The sequence below is a fragment of the Carassius auratus genome, chromosome 27, assembly GCF_003368295.1.
Source record: "Carassius auratus strain Wakin chromosome 27, ASM336829v1, whole genome shotgun sequence".
Taxonomy (NCBI): domain Eukaryota; kingdom Metazoa; phylum Chordata; class Actinopteri; order Cypriniformes; family Cyprinidae; genus Carassius; species Carassius auratus.
The window spans coordinates 2,755,688-2,773,839 of NC_039269.1; the positions used below are offsets into that span (position 1 = coordinate 2,755,688).

General features: G+C 35.6%; 2 protein-coding genes across 8 annotated transcripts in view; both read left to right on the forward strand.

Moving 5' to 3' along the window:
• LOC113045084 (cell adhesion molecule 3-like) overlaps positions 1 to 3,589 on the forward strand; it is a 55,124-nt gene extending 51,535 nt beyond the window's left edge. For all 4 annotated transcript variants that reach the window (XM_026205227.1, XM_026205229.1, XM_026205230.1 and 1 more), the window contains one exon: positions 345 to 3,589. In XM_026205227.1, the coding sequence (XP_026061012.1) occupies positions 345 to 463 (119 nt within the window). In that variant the 3' untranslated portion in view covers positions 464 to 3,589. The remainder of the gene's footprint in view (positions 1 to 344) is intronic.
• Positions 3,590 to 4,808: 1,219 nt separating this feature from the next.
• Positions 4,809 to 18,152, forward strand: part of LOC113045085 (kin of IRRE-like protein 1) — a 31,090-nt gene continuing 17,746 nt past the window's right edge. For 2 of the 4 annotated variants that reach the window (XM_026205233.1, XM_026205235.1), the window contains exon 1: positions 4,809 to 5,278. In XM_026205233.1, coding sequence (XP_026061018.1) covers positions 5,218 to 5,278 — 61 coding nt within the window. In that variant the 5' untranslated portion in view covers positions 4,809 to 5,217. The remainder of the gene's footprint in view (positions 5,279 to 18,152) is intronic. The other 2 variants (XM_026205231.1, XM_026205232.1) reach the window with 1 other exon arrangement.

Genomic DNA, 18,152 nt, shown 5'->3' on the forward strand with positions numbered 1-18,152 from the left:
GGAAAAATCTCTTATTCCCACCAGGCTGCATTTATTTGATCAAAAACTGCGTGAAACAGTAATACTGTGAAATATTATTGTATTATTATTTTATTCATTTAAACAAACTGTGTTCTATTTAAATTTCTTTTAAAATATAACTTATTTCTTTGATGGCAAAGCAGAATTTACAGCAGCCATTACTCTCAATCTTAATCATGAAATATAAAAATGTAATAATAAAAAAAAAATGTAAGTGCATTAATGTAAAATAAGCTTTCAACAAATGACTGAAGATATACAATTAATGCCGATGATATACAAATAGCAGTTGTGGTTTCACTCTCTCTGTCTCTATCTCTCAGGTACGTACCTGACTCATGAAGCCAAAGGATCCGACGATGCTCCTGATGCAGACACGGCCATCATTAACGCTGAGGGGGGCCACTCTGGGGTGGATGACAAGAAAGAGTACTTCATTTAGAGATCCATCCCTCCGCTCCCTCTTCCTTCACACGCTTCAGTTCACTCAGCCTGACGGGGAAAAAACGGGGATGGCAGAGAGAGAGGAAATATGTGAGGGAAAAAAAACAAAACAAGTGTTGACCTGTTCGAACTGAAGGACCTCAAATATGCTTCGACACACAGGACAGGGAAGAGAGAGTTTCGCACTGGCGCATGGGCTCATTTTCACACACACACACACACACACACACACACACACATACACATGCACACATACAATTTCTCCATTACCATTACCATAATGACATGTGAGCAAACACCATTGATGAGACATAAATAATAAAAAGAGGCAATATGACAGTGACCACGCTTTCTTCACCTCCCATTTTTCATTTCAAATGGTCCAGATGTACTCTGGCACATGTTGCACAGTGATATGTGCATGCATGAACTTTCAGGACACATGGTCTCCTCCCAAAACCATCGAAAGACACAGACTCTTAACAGGCACGCATGCAAACACACACTGAACATAAAGTGTCTTAAAATTGAATTTAAACCATGCAACCCTGCAATATCACTGACAGATACACACACATACACACACACACACACACACTCATATACTGTACATCACCTCAGTATTACACTATCAAACACACACACACACACAGAATAACCAGGAAAAAAACAGCAGCCCCTGCAACCATTATGTGGGACCCCCGATATAAATTTATAAATACATATATATATGATTATATAGCATCATTTTTACTCAGTGTGCTGTAAATATATCCTCCGTCTCTCTCTATCTCTCTCTAACCTCACTGTCTGATAGTGCAGTATATACTCTCTGAGCCTGCCTGGTTTTCTTACATGCGTGGAAATGCCGAGTTGATGAAAAAAAAAATATCTGGACTATGGAAAAAAAAAAAACATGGTGTTATGAAAACTTCAGTAATATTTGTATGAATTACGTTCTCTTTGAGTTTGATTTCTGGTGTTTACTGTTGGTGCAACAGTCTAGTGTCATTACATCAACCTGGGAAGATTATTATTATTATTATTATTATTATTATTATTATTATTATTATTATTATTATTATTATTATTATGAGGTCCTTAATCTAAATGCATTACATTGTGCACTGATGTGTCATTGTATCAGGCCCAGTGATTCGCTCACTCACGCCACCTTCAGGAATGAATCTTCTCTGTTCTTCGGTGGCGGGACTCTCAGAAAAAGCAGGGTAACACAAACTACTGCTCTCTTTCTCTCTCTCTCTCTCTCTCTCTCTCTCTTGCTGATCATATTCTCACTTTCTTCCACACCTCTTTTAACTCTGTTCTAAAGGTTAGATTATTTCTAGACTTACACCATCATTGTAACCACAGACCACAGTGACATTCGAAAGGGAGTTGCATCATGCAATAAATCGAGGCGATTCTATTTAATAAAAAATAACAGTTGATTAGATCTGGATTTTTAAAGGTGATGGGCTTAATTTTTAGTATGCCAAAAACCCTTGTCCTATCCAATCTTAATGTGAACAGACTGTAAATGAGCCATTCGTAGGATGATTCCCTGTGGCACTATCAAAACACTGCTCTGTTTTTTGAGCATCCCAACTTCCTAACATTTAACTTTGGCTCAACCAATGGCATGCAGTCTGATTCAGTTTGGTGGCTCAGAAATTACACACTTTTTAAATATGTTGTGCTTAAATGTATTATTCAGGAATCCTGCTTCACAATGTATCCAGCTGATTCGTTCCTAATCCATGCAGATCTGGTAACCGATATGATTACAGAAAGTGGCCAGTTGTCCTTTCTACTGTATATCACCTATTCCTTATCAGTAGCTATTTACCTAGAGAAGGCTGGAATTGTGATTTAAGTGTTGTTATAGTGCTCATGCAAGCAATGCATGTTTGAATCTGGCTTGTGACATTTTTCAGTTGTATTACACCTACTGTAGACCGGCTTCCAAACAGTCATTGTCTTTAAATGGGCAAAATTGTAACATTTGAAGATTTCTTCATGGAAAAAGAGGCAGGTTTGGTTATTTATTGGAAAACTGAGAAGAAGAAAACTAAACATCATTCTGTTTTAAATTTTCAGTTGAATTCATTTCACCTTTATTTGTCCACCGCTTTGCACAGTAGAACTAGTTTCAAAGCAGCTTTGCAAGAAAAGCACGTTTCAATGTTACAATGTCATTTGGCCCATAAAAGGGACTCTTAAATCACATCTGCCACGTATATGGAAGTTTAGGAGTGTTTTTGTTCACGTGGGATGACAAGGTCATTTGTTTAATGCGTATGTAGGTCACAACTAAGTGGCAACTGACCGATTACAACCAAAAGCCGTCCTCTACCTTCAGACTCCCTCCACATACCTTCATTAATACCAGCAGACAATGAGTTTGTGAGAAAAGCAGTTACATAGACTGCCACAAGATGGCGATAATGCATTTCAATTTCCCACCCATCTCTCTCTCTCTCTCTCTCTCTCTCTCTCTCTCACTCTTTCTCTGTCCTGTACAAGCAGTAGAACTTCCAGTTAGCTATCAATCTACTCAGTGCTTACTTTTTAAATATGTTGTTTACTTTTATTCTGCTGTAGATGTGCATACTGTTGTTTGTAATTTTATGTCTTAAATTGGAAGGTGTGTAGATTATAGTTTCCATGACTTTTGTTTTGTTTGATAACCTGTCATTTTTTATGATTTGATGTGATTAGTGTTGCCTTGAACAGTCTGCACACTCAAGTGGGCACAGACACTGGCACATGTTTATTGCGCGTCTGTGTTTCCATGTGGGGAAGATTTTCACACTGGCCCACCAAAACAGATGAAGGAAACACTAAAAGTATTATTACATTCTGTTAATGGAGTTATGTTAGATTCTTTTTATTAATGATAAGTCTTCCTTTAAAATAAATATTCATATCATGTGGAGCTATTCTGTCATGTATGTTGATTTGTATTATGGCCGATGATGTCATCTGAACAGGACTGAACTCTGAGATCATCATCATTGTGGGTTCTGTTTGTTTGATGGTCTGTTTAGACAGTATTTGCTTTTTGTTACAAAAAGAGATCCCTTGTTAACTTCAAAATAAATATACATTTGGGGTAACCTAATTTCAGTGGTTATTATTGTTGTTATAATTATTGAAAATGTGTTTTACTTCTAAAGAATCCTTAGAATATGTTATTTAAAAGTAATATTTACAATGAAAAGTGAAAACGTGCCGTTGTTTTGGTTTCTACCAAATTAATAAAAATGTATTCTACATTTAAGAAAAAAAATAATGCAAAATATATATATATATATATATATATATATATATATATATATATATATATATATATATATATATATATATATATATATACGAACAATAATTTAATTAAATTTTTTTAAATACATAATATGCTGTAGGCTACACATCTGGAATATATTTTATATATCTATCAATGAAAAGTGAAAATGTGCAGTTGTTATGGTTTCTACCAAATGAATAAAAATGTATTCTACATTTTCAAACAAAAAAAATAATTCAAATATATATATATATATATATATATATATATATATATATATATATATATATATATATATATATATATAAAACGCAAAAAAAATATTTTTTTCATTTTTTTAAAAACATAACACGCTGTACACATATGGAATATATTTAATGTATCTTTTATTGCCATAAATGTAAAACTCGACTTTAAAAAAAACTTCCATATTTCCACTGTTATATTAGGAATATTTTTGTATTAGGAATTACTGACAATCATTTGAGATTACTGAAGATATTAAAATTATCCTAAAATCTACAGCTTATAAACGTGTGTTTAAAATAAAAAAGGAACAGTAGAAGAGTTATGAAAAACAATTCACGAAAATCAGGCAAGGTGTGGCCCTAACACATAGGCTAAAACACATGTGACAACTTGCCCCAACCTGCCATCGTGGGAAAAAAATATGTTTGTCGTGAGAGTACAGATAAGCCTTCACAGCATTTTAGTAAAACTACGTCTATATACGTCTATATATTACTTACCGCATTGCTTTTCAAAAAATACTATAGTATTTGTCATATTAAATTAGAAGTAAAAAAAAATCTAATTCATGACATTTGTGTACCAGCCCAGGTGTTTAAAATCAACATACCAAACACTTGCAGCTGGACAACAGTAGGCTAGCTCTTGTGACAACCTGCCCCTGTGACAACTAGCCCCGATCTCCCCTCTATATGTATGATTACCACTGATCTATGTTCTTTATTATAGATCAGGTAACAGGGATGTCAATTCTCAGCTGCTCCTTATTTGATCAATCATGGTCGTCTGATTGAGCAGCCGGCTGATTTTAAAAGATAAAGATAAGAAATTTGATATCCGCATGTGTGTACATTATCTGCCGAGCTGTGACATTGAACAGCGTGTAAGGACGACAAACGCAATGAGAGAGAGAGAGAGAGAGAGAGAGAGAGAGAGCTCCGTCGGCGCAGTACCGAGCGACTCCTCCGGTGATCTCAGAGCGCTGCGTCTCTCCTCAACAATCAAAAACTGAATTTGCTGGAAGAAAGAGATTTTCCAGCGCACATCTCGGCGGCCGCTTCTGCTGAGGAGAAAGGAAACACGCGCTGAATGAATGAACGCAGACCGAATGACGTTCCCATCACCGGTTCGCGGGCTTTCACAGTGCAGCGTAAAGAAGATGAATTGATGGTGTTTTCTGAGTGACAGAGGTGCAGATGGGCTTCAGCATGACTTGCCTCTGGATTTTAACTTTGGCCATCATCGGTGTTCATAGAGGTAAGACACGAGCCGCCTTCACGAAGAGCCAAATTACTTCGTTCAATGTGTCTGTCTCTGTCACAGCCGAACAAGTTGTGACTTTGTTACTATGGTAACGCTATAGGTTAAATAGCGCTTTGTTGAATGATCTCGTGTCAAATGGTTTTGGACAGTATCACCCCAGTGAATTATTTTAAATGCTGATTTATTTATTTATTTATAGAAATCAAAATTTTATAGTCTCAATGTATTTCCTTTGTATGGCTGTTATTAATAGCAGCTTGCAGGATTATGTACGCACCTCCGGTCCGCCGCCGTGCACCTCTCGCTTTGTAGTTCAGGGGCTCGTGCCTTCCTTCTTGCTCGTGTGCGCGTGACGGTGCAGTAGAAAACCGTTAACCGCGGGGCGCATCACCGGTGACGGCGGTATTTGACTGGGAAGAAACCGCGGCTATAGATGAGGTCCGCGGACGAACGTGACTGTAGTGTAAAGTGTAGCAGTGTATGAGAAGTGAAGTGAATATGAATGAAAGGTGGCCTCCGCTTTGCCGCCAAGAATGATCGAAAAAAACGTATATGTTGCTATATATTTGTTTGTGTGTGTGTCTGTGTGTGTGTGCACACGTGCACAAATATAAAGCAACGTGATTTTTTTTCAATCATTTTTGACTGGGGTGGTCTTGGAACACACACACTCACACACACGTATGTATACGTAGCTACAGTTAACTGTAACTTATTAATGTATATGGCGAAAATAATCTTATGTTTTAATACATGCATTTAAATATGTAAGAAGTTACATGTTATATGTGTAACATGCTATGTAAGACAATGCATGTCATTCTAATGGTACTTTATTTAAAAACATGTTAATAGAAGTGAATGTTATGAGTTATGAATTGTTGTTTGTTGGTTTTTTACATTATTTAGCTACTGTTTATAGCATTATTTAAATGTTGATAGAAGAACATATACAATTTGAAGTGAAAATAGATTAATTTAGAAATTGGTATTAGACACATAGAACACAGGGGCCCCCAGGGCCCCAAATATACAGATGGTAAATTCAGTCTCAACAGAACATTAGATATAACAATAACACAGCCATTTTGTGCTTATTACTTCAACCGGTGTGTCTGCAAATATCTGTGGATGTGTAGGTGAAGATCACAGAGTGCATTCTCTCAGATCTGATACTTGTTAGTAGATTTTCATGTGAAGATGGTGGTATGGAGAGAGAGAGAGAGAGAGGTGATGAAAGAAAAAGATTGAGTGAGGTGAGACCTGTTTGCAGGAAGTGTCAGCAACTTTCTCTGAAGGAGGGATTCAGAGAAGAGAAAGAGAGAGGGAAAGTGATGGATTGATTGAGAGTGAGAGCACCGAGTGACAGAGACATGTTGTGATGGAGGGATAACATGATGGAGAGATAAGGAGACAGGCCGACTCAATCTGTCAAGGGAAGGAATGCAAAGGGAGGGGAAAGAAAGATAGAGGGAGGACAGATGAGAAAATGATGTTATTTTTTAATTAGTCTGCAGTATTATGTGTTTAACATTCCTAGTGTGATCTGGAGAGCCCTTGTGTAAACGTACTGTGACCACATGACCACACCGTACAGAAGAAAAACGCTGAGCTTTTTACATCTTTGACATTATTTTTAAGTTGGTCTTATAAAAAAAAAACACAGAATGACCTTGTATACATCTATAGTTACTCATGTATCAATTTTTACATAAACTGTCCCTTTGATTTGAATGCAACAAATACCATATGAATTGTTATAACAATTTATACATTTGCATAATTCTCATTTGCATATATATATATATATATATATATATATGTTCCTGTAGCTCAACTGGTAGAGCACTGTGCTAGCTAGCAAGCAAGCGCAAGGTTGGGGGTTCGATTCCCCGGGAACACATGATATGTAAAAATTGATAGCCTGAATGCACTGTAAGTTGCTTTGGATAAAAGCGTCTGCTAAATGCATAAATTTAATTTAATTTTTAATTTAATCAGGGTGGATCTACACCTGTAATGAATGTCGGTTCAGCTTCATTTTCAGTTCATCCACTATTTCTTTCATTCACATATTATCCAAATTGCCTTGAAACATGCAATGACTGCTTCAGTGTTGTGCACCCGGCTTGTGTTTGTGGAAAGTGTGTGATTTGCATATTTGACAAACACAATCAGAGCTGGTAGATTTCATCATACAGGACTCCATCATACAGAGAGAACGAAAGAGATATGCAGTTAAAAATCTGAGAAGTCTGATCATGAGAGAAAGACAAAAAACCTACCGACACATTGTTTTCTTTAGCTTAATGTTATGCATTACGCCAGCAGCCATATCACCCTGCAGCCCAAGACTGGTTTCCCACTGAAGCTAAGCAGGGTTGAGCCTGGTCACTCCATTAATGGGAGACCTCCTGCATAGGAAAAACTAGGTTGCTGTTGGAAGAGGTGTTTGTTAGGCCAGCAGGGGTTGTTCACCCTGTTGTCTGTGTCAGTCAAACAGCCTCATGGGCGAGCCTTGACCAGTGAAAGCTGCTATAAATTTCAGACCTTCAACCTGAACTATGTGGGTCCTAACGCCCCAGTATAGTGACAGGGACACCATACTATAAAAAACCCCATCCTTAAGATGAGACATTAAACCGCGGTCCTGACTCTCTGTGGACATTAAAAATCGCAGGATGTCCTTGGAAAAAGAGTAGGGGTGTAACCACGGCTAAAATTTGCCCACTGGCCTCTGACCATCATGGCTTCCTAATCCCCATATTTAGTGATTGGCTTCATCATTTTGTCTCCTCTCCACCAATAAAACTGGTGTGTGGTGGGCATTCTGGTGCAATATGTCTGTTTTGAAAAAACAAGTTTGGGGGATTGTTTAAATGTAACGGAAGTCAGCGTGTAGGAGTTGTCCAGGTAAACCTCACTCCCCTGATCTCAAGAGGCACACTAGCAACTGATGCTAGTAGCTGCAGTCTTTATCCTCCTTGTTAGTGTGTCGGCCTCCCATGCCGGAGAACCGTGTTTCGAGACCCACTCTGAACAAGAACAAGGTGTGGCAGTTAGGCCCCGGTGGGGGGTTACATATAGTAACCCAAAAATTCTGTCACCATTTATCATAATCAGATTTTCAAATCCTGTAAGAGTTTCTTTCGTCTGTTAAACACAAAAGAAGATATTTTGAAGAATCTGGGTAGGGCCCATCATCTGTTTAGTTAATCAAATTTTTCAAATATCTTTTTTTTATGTTAATCAGAAGAAAGAAACTCATACAGGTTTGGAAAAAACTTCTTGGATTTATTATTTAATTTACTGAACTCTGTTCACTGATGTGAATGAATAAATAAAATCCCAAATAAAAAATCCTTATTTTATATTTTAAAAAAATATATTATTTAACTTACCTTTTATTTAGTTTATCTTGATGTACTTAATTAAAATAATATATTTTTATATAAAATTAATAAAAATTTCATACATATTTGTAAAATATTAATAATACAATAATAATGACAACACAAAATGACTAAAAAATACACAATTAAAAGAAAACAGAAATTATAAAACATACATTTTTAAACTGTTTGATGCCTGATGTTACAAATCTATTTCAAAGAATAAAGAAAAGTTTGATTAACATTTATACATTTTCCAAGTAGATTGTAACTGGCAATTTTAGTCCCAAATGTGTACATGTGCAGTTTTCTCATTCATAGACCAGTGGCTTTCTGGTCTAACAGCATCTAGAAGATGCAGATTTACAGGATTTTTTCCCTGCACTTTGTAATAAGGCAGTAGATGAACATTTATTCTGGATGACACTTACACCAATGTGAGACAGTGAGAGAAACATTGATGCATTGCAGTTGTTATTTTTAGCTACGCAAGTCTGTTTAATTACTTGGGAAACTAGTGAGCATTACATTTAGTTGGCAGGTGGACCAAACAGCATTAGCAGTGTTTTCTTGTAACAACTAAAGTGATGGAAAGTCATTTCCAAATGCCTGGATTTCTATTTATAAAGAGCTGATTGCTTTGCATAGTATATTATTATTAGTGCACCATGTTGCTCGACACACTTGCAATAGTTGTTTATATATGGACTGCTATAAAAATGCATGTGTTTAGTACAGGAGCAGACAGTCGTTAATTTCAGCGCAGAGATGATCATCAGGAAACATCTTATTTATATGAGAAGCCGATGCTTGTGTAGAAGAAATATCAGTCCCAGATCTGTCTGGGCTAGAGATCTCTCCAGTGGTTTACTGGTAGGCTGCAGTAATTTCGTTAGATGAATAACTGGGGCACAGGTGTGAAGATATACGTGCACGTTTGGACAAGAATGAGACTTTGTCTATACAGGAGGAAACCATGAATACAGGTGTATATGCAAAGGCGAACACATTTGAACCTATTTTTAAACTGTAACCATGAGAACATCTAATAATGGTATTACTAATTGAAGGGTTTTTGTAAAGTACACAAACAGATGTACAATGATAGCTTGAAACAATCTTATATATAAAGACTGGGGCAAGTTGTCACGGGTAAATATAAGTTTTGTGTCACAAATCCATTTTAACAAATTTTCTTTGGTGCTGGTTTTGTATGTTGTTTTACATTTTTTTTGCTGTTTTACAATTTTAACTAGATTTTTTTTGTGTAAGATAACATAGTTAACTAAAACTACAACCATAAAAATTGTCACTTGAAAGAAATGTTAACTGAAATAAAATAAAATACGAAAAATAGTAACATATCACAATAAGGTTCTGTTTGTTAACATTAGTTAACTCTTAGTTAACATGACAACAAAAAATGGGAGCACTTTACTTAAAGCCTTTATGTATAATACTTCATAAAGGGTAAAATACACTATAATTAGTCATAATGTGCATTAAAAAAACATTATATCTTGTGGTAAGATATAAGATCTTATATCTAATGCATTATAATTAATGCATTAAAACTACTTTTATAATGCATTATATGTAAAGTCTTTAAGTGTTTTTTTTTTTTTTTTTTTTTTTTTACAATATTACATGCATTTTAAATACAAATATATATTTTGGGGCTTTTTAGCTGATGCTTTCATTGTGATTAATTAATTTTAATAAATAGCAGGTTCCCGTTCTGACAACATGCCCCATATATTATAACATCATAAAAGGTAGATGCGTTTTTTTTTTTTTATAAGAAAAAAAGTTGAGACTTTCAAAACCTGATTTATTCAAGTAAATACAAAGAGTGACAACTTGCCCTGGTTTCCCTTATATAAAAAATTATCCCGAATTGAATTTCACCCCTACGATCTCAGTGCCCACAGTCCAACAGCTAATTGGCCCTAATTAATATAACAGATGTACTTGAACTTGAACTTAGTGCTTCTTTGTTGTTAACATATGTGAATGTATATGTGTGAGAGCCCTGCAGTTATCACTGAGGGGGAGAGCGGGAGGCATGAAGGGGGATTTTTTTTCGCTCTCTTTTTTAAATAAATCTGTTACTATAGCAACCTTGGAAGCAGAGGCAGAGAGGGAAGGAGAAGGGGTGAAGTGGGGGAGTGCGAGAGACCTGGTAACTATAGCAACTCACGAAGGACTGGCAGAAACTTACAGAAATATATGAGACGTTATAGGCTGGAAGGAAGAGGAAGAGAAAAAGAGAGCTAACGAGGTGAGAACCATCTCAAGGTGGGACAAGAGATAAGTGGACGGAACAAAATACCTCAGCCAATCAGAAGCTTCCCTCCATCACCATCGCCCAATCAGATCGCTGCTAGAACACAAAGCACCTTTCATGCACAAGACTGCGGACCGTAGTAAAACATGACAAATGGAGAATGAATGTGCATTGGATGATGCAGAAACAGCAACACTTACCAAAAAATGAATGATTAAATATGCACACTGCACATGCAGATGTATTAACATTAAAAAGATGTATTGATTATTAGACATTAAAGCATTAAGAGGAGAAGTACAGTATATGAAATAAATGTTTATTAACCCTTTACTAAAGCCTTTATGTATAATGCATTATAAAAGTAGTTTTTATGTTTTGTATTGCACCTTATAATGCATTGTACAATCTCATGAATAATTGTAACCGCAGTTAATGCATTATAACACTTATCAATTCACTGCTACACTATACATTTTAAATTTGGTTAGAATTATTTACAATAAGATATATTGTAATGTATTACAACACAAAAATTTTGAATACTTGCAATGCATTATACCCTTTATTGACCCTTTATAATGCATTATACATTAAGGCTTTAAGTAAAATGTTCAAAAATAATATTTACTTTATGTATTTAACAGAAGGTGAGTGTTTTACAAAGCACAAGGTTTTCCATCTAGTGCATTTTTTGGTTTTAGTGTGTTTACTGCTCGCCTTAAGGTGATCTTGACATGGTTTTGTGTATTTGACATTTGGCATTGACATGTTTAAATGGAACCTGGCAATGCGGTTCCCCTGAAAACAATTTTAAATTCTGCTTGAAATAGCAAACATGTGCTTCCTTTGTTCTGGTTCTGCTCATTTTTTTATAATCTTACAATGTGAACCAAGTGGAGGCGAAATGTAAAAAGCTGACCTTTTTACTAATGTCATCATAATCATCATACATACATAAATAATAATCATAAAAACAACCTAAAACCGAAAAATAAGTATTAATCCATGACCCACTTCCAAAATTTCATAAAAATAGTATTTTCAGCAGAAACATACTTCTTTATTCAATCAGTTTTATATTGTTACCTCAAATCTTTTCTTTCTTTCTTTCTTTCTTTCTTTCTTTCTTTCTTTCTTTCTTTCTTTCTTTCTTTCTTTCTTTCTTTCTTTCCTCTTTTTCTCTCTTTTGAAGCAACACTGACATTCTAGAATCTGAAAAAAATGAAAAATCCCTGAAACCTTTAAAACAATGTGTGATGCATAAAGCTATAGAGGAGATTCTTTACATTTAAAGGATAGTTCACCCAAAAATTTAAATTCTGTCATTAATTACTCACCCTCATGTTAAGGGTTGGCGATATCTCGATATTTAAAATATATCGAGATATTTTTTAAACACGATTTGGATTTTGACATATCATATATATATCAATATATTGTTTATATTAATTCTGATTCCGCCACTTTGCTTGTTTGTCTTGTCGCCCCCGCCTCCTTGATTTTGTTCCCCCTCCCCTCGCGTGTTGTCTCAGTGAACATGGCGTCGTCCGCAACCAGCCAGGAGGCTACAGAACTAGTCTAACAAAAAAGGACAACTGGCTCCATTACATGGGGTACCTCAGTTTTAAGGTGTCGGACAAACAGCAAGCAGATGTCTACTGTAGGGCCCTATGATTTCCGCGATGCAGAAAATGCAGACGGAATCGTGGAATCCAGTCATAAAAACGGAATTTATAGTTTAACGTGGAATGTCACGGAATTAGTCAAATTTTGAATTAATTAATCAAAAGTAGGTCATTGCACTCACATCAAATCGTGATTTGGACTAATTGATTTTTAATAGTATATCCCCTTATAAAGTTTGCTTAATTTTCAATAATTAAAAGATACATTAAATTAATGTTTTTTGCCTTCGTTTGATAACCAGAAAAATGTAAATACACAGAATTTCAGAGGGGAAAAAACATTTCACATAAGGCTATTTTAAGAAAAATATTTAACAAATTAAGTTGTTTTATGCATTTAAATAATTACACATGCTAAAACGCACAATATGGTATAAAAGTATGGTGAAGAAAAAAATAAAACATTTCATAGGGCCTAAAACATATTATATATTCATATTTGTTTTTGCAGTAGTTTTGGGGGGTTATTTTTCCTGTAAAGATATCAAGATATAAAGTATATCGTATATATATCGAGATATAGCAAAATATATATCGACGAGATATAGCAAAATATATATTGAGATATATTTTTTGCTCCATATCGCCCAGCCCTACCTCATGTCGTTCCAAACCCCTAAATCCTCCATCTTCAGAGCACAAATTAAGATCCTTTTGATGAAATCAGAGAGCATTATGACTTTCCATAGCAATGCAACTGACATGTTCAAGCCCCAGAAAGGTAGCAAGGACATTAAAATAGTCCATATGACATCAGTGGTTCAACTGTAATTTTATGAAGTTATGAGAATAGTTTTTGTGCACAAAAAAGAAAACCAAAATAATGCCTTTATTCTACAATTATTCTCCTCCACGTCACTGTCACCCATCATGTCCGTGTCAAATGGCATATGGTTTTGCTCCTAGAAGACAGTCTGTGGGATAGTTAGTGGTCTAAAGTGATTTTCAGTAAATGTAACCCTCCCACAGCAGCTCGGGGTTAAGTTTATAGCTCAAGGGCAGAAAAGATAGAGTCGGATTAATCACAGTGTTTGGGTCGTCTCTATTTGTAACTGAACTTGCAACCTTTAGGGCAGCGGTCCAGATCCTTTGGCATTAGGCTGAAGGATTCCCAGAATGCTACAAATGACAGTGAAGGATAACACAGCCCAAACTTTAACTTGTATAATCAGTACATTGTTCTCACAACAGCGCTGGCAATCCTGGGAAGCTGCGGATTTTGTTCTTACAAAGTGAACAGCTGGTTTTGAGAGCGATTGCTGGCATGTATCTCCTCTGTTCTTCATCTGACTGGCTGATTGCTAATACACTTACATTTATGTGTTTGGCAGACATTTATATCCAACGCAAATTATATTGCATTCAAGGTATACATTTTGTCAGTTTAGGCTTTCTCTGGGGATTGAACCCATTCCCATCGAGCTTACTGTACTGTTTGAGCTACAGGAACACTAATTAGTCAAGATATCCTAACTTAAAACACTACTGACTATATTTTTCAGTGCGATGACAGCATCCATCCATCTATTCTCCAAACCATTTATCATCTGCACGGTCGCGGATTTTTCTCGTAACAAGCAATTTTCTGTACATATGTTACATATGTCTGTGTTTAGAGCTAAATAAATGTATTATTTATTTATTAATTTATTTGTATGTAGAAATGTATTAATAATAGATGTATTTATCATTTTATTTATATTTTATATCAATCTATCTATATAATTTTTATATTTTATAATAATTTTCACATCTCTGCATAGATCTTATTTTTATATAAAAATGTTAATTTTTAAGGCTGCTTTTTAATCACAGCATTTCCAATATCATAATTTTTTATATACAATATTCAATTATTTATTGATATATAGATGACAAATTAAATAAATAAACTTTAATAGTACATTTTAATAATAAATGCATGTATTTAATTTTAGCTACTATTTTATTTTGTTATATAAATTTATTCATTATTTTTATTCATAATATTTTTTTTATATTCATACTCATGTAAATCACTCATTGTTTTTTACCTAAATATACACATTTAATATAAATCATATACGTGAAATTTTCAGCAGAAAGAGCTTTATTCCTTTTCTTTTTCCGAGACGCACAAACATGCTCTGTCCCTCTGCAGTTTCTCAAGCTCGCATGCAGCACACACACATGCACATGCACTCAATCACTGCTCTTTTCTCTGCGCACACATACACACATTAGATTTGCAAATGGAAGCAGCTCTGCTTGAATGAGTGGGTGCACTGGAGAGCCGAGAGAAAGGGAACCAGAGAGAGAGAGAGAAGATAACGAGAGATGTGGTTTCCCTCTTCCTTAATGTGTCTTTTGTGTTTTTAGCCTGTCTGTCTCTCTCAGGATACCCTCCTCTTTAGTTACCATGGCAACGGCATGATTCCCCCTCTTCTCTCTACCTCCCTACCCCGCTTTCACACTCACTCGTTTCTCTGTTACCATGGCAATGGTTCTGCCCATCATGTTCATACCTGTTCATTCGTTCTTTGTATTTTATGCTCCGTTCTGAGTGGATTCATCTGTCTGTCATTGTGTCTGTTTGTTGCTGTACTTAACGGCTTGTCGTTTGTCCATCTCTCTGAATTCATATAATGATTCTCAGTTTGGCTGATTCTCTCTGAACAGCATCACTAGAGACAGTCTGCACAGGGTGTGCAGCAAGCAGCACGCATATAGAGAGATTTTGGGGGTAATTTTTGCAGATGACAGTTGTTGCTATGGCGACGGAACTTTAGGATTTGGATGGGAGCGGTAGAGGGAAGAATGTGGGAGAAAGGATGGGAACAGCGTAAGAGATAACTGGATGTGTGGAGAGAGAGAGAGAGGAGGGTGGGCTGGATTTTCAGGAGACGACCCTCTGCATGTTCTAGTTTTTCGGCGATGCACTGGCGAGCTGAATATGTCACTCTGCTATACTGCAGCTGCTCTCTCTTTGTCAGTCCAGTATGTCCATTTGAATTTACATTTGTATGGTGAGGTGGGAAAAAAATCAACACTATGGACATTATCCCTTTTTATATATTCTAAGAAAACATAAGTAGTCATTGCCTGTACTGGATCACTGTTGTGCCATTTAGGGGTAAATAAGATATAAAAGTGTATTTTTATGTAAGTGTTTTGTAACAGTGAGCTTTTGTACCATTTTTTTTGTACCAGAGTGTACTGGCCCACAAACTGGGGCTTTGTGGGGAACTACAAAGGGTTTCAGAGTTAATGAGCAACTAATAATTAATAAATCATTAATATACAAATGATTTCAAATTTGGAAGAAAAAAAAAAAAGATCAAAGCACTGACTAATTCAAAAAGATTAAATTAGTTATTTGTTTACCTGATTTACATGTGATCATTAACCAACATCAGAGAACTTTGAACATGCAAATTAGCTGTTAGATTATTTAAATATTATACTGTATATTACTTAATAAACTGTATATAGATCTCAGTGGTAATTCAAGGAAATATTTAAGGTCAAAGTTTCATGACTCGTTTAATTGTCCACCAGGCAAAAACCATAAGTCTTTGAGTATAGTAGCACATATCTCCTTAACAAGCCAGATTATTTAAGGTATCATTATCATTCATTTCCATAGAACAAATGGTCTTGCAATTATGTCTGAAATAACTTTTTAATTAATTAAATTAAGAAATTAAATTATGATAACACTTTAGTTTATGGACCAAATGTAGTTGATAGCATGCATAGTACTAGCATACTGGTTATTTGTTTGTTGGTACTTATTAGTACATACATAATATTAATATTTAGTACATATTCATTAATTAATATATTAATGCCTTATTCTGCATGACCATATTTTAGGTCCCTTCATCCTACCCATACCTAACATAACAACTTAAAGCAAATAATAAGCAGCAAATTAGGAGTTTATTGAGGCAAAATGTTAAGTTAATCTTGAGAATTGGTCCCTGATTTTGAAAAATGTTTTTTAGAAAATGATGATAATTTTGCTAGATAAGAGTCCTTTGAAGCTGCTTTGAAATGGCAATTCTGACCTTCAATCATATTGTCATATTGAAATCCATTAAATGAAGAAAATTCCTGGAATTCTCCCTTAAAAACCATAATTTCTTTTCGACTTAAGAAAGAAAGAAATTAAGATTTTGGATGAAATGGGAGTGAGTAATTCACTGATCAGTGAACTAATTCTTTAAATTTCATGTTTAATTCAACGTGTTACTTGCTGTTTCTTTGTAAATGTTCGAGAAATTTACTAGCATTTTTCTGAGTGAAAATGATTTCTACACCCTTTTCAGTGCAGTATAAAAGATTTTAAAATCTATTTTTAGCCTCAGTTTCTGATGACATCCTAAGGGTTATATTTCACTCTTGTTATTATTCACCATCATACCTTAAGGTGACATGGCAACGATTCTCTTTCATCTTGAAAAAAAATCTGAGAATGTGAGATTTTTATGTGAGTAAAAACTGTGTGAGAGAAGCAGAGCCTAAATGGGAAATGACATGACAGAAGAGAGCATAAAGTATTCACTTTCTGTGTGTTTGTTGCACAAAGGTGATTGATGCTGAAAGCCAACGTTTTCTCAAATTTCTAATTAAGAGACAAAAACTGAAAAAAGAGGGGAAGAGACATGAGGTGAGATACAAATCTTTTGGAACTGAAGAAGAGAAGGAAAGAAGAGAGACAGAGAGAGAGGAGGTAAAGGAAATGCCTCACATTCTTTCAATGCCGAGAAGAGAAAGTGTGTGTGTGTGTGTGTGTTTGTGTGTGTGTGTGTGTGTGTGAGATGAATGGATGGAAAAAGGAAATGGACCGTTGGGATGAGCGGGAGAAATAGAGGGAGAGGTAAATAAAGGAGGAAAGTTCACATACCAGAAGGAAAGATGAAAGCTGAAAATAAAGCAGAGGAGCCATGCAGGAAAGAAAAAGAAAGGAAAGAAAATATGATAGACAGACTGTCCTCATGTGTCCTGCACCCCATGGAGATGAACTTTGACCTTTCTAACAGCCTATTGAAACACAGAGGTCAGTGGATCGAGGCCTCAAGAAACTAAACAAACGCAGATTATGACCGCTATAGTCACAGGACACTCTCTTTCGTCTCTCTTCCTGCTCAGCACTCATTACACTCCTCACGCTCGCTCCTCTGCATTGCAACAGCTCAAAGTGGAGAAACAGCAGAATTTCATCATCATTTCGGCTGCTTCATTAGTGATATGAACACACACACACACACACACATATAGTTGTGAGGAGATGTAGATTTTTCAGTGGCTTTTCTCTGGGGTTAAATCTCTCTCTCATCCGCTCCTCCGAGCGTCTGTTTATTTGGGATTCTTGGGACGGGAGGGATGTGCGAAATGAAATATTAATGAAATGAAGGGCGTTTGGCAAATCTTTTACACCGTCCTGTTTCTGTGCCACTGCTAATGTCGAGGGTCACAGGGTCCCCCTGAGGCCCCATAGCACACTGAGTGACATTTGG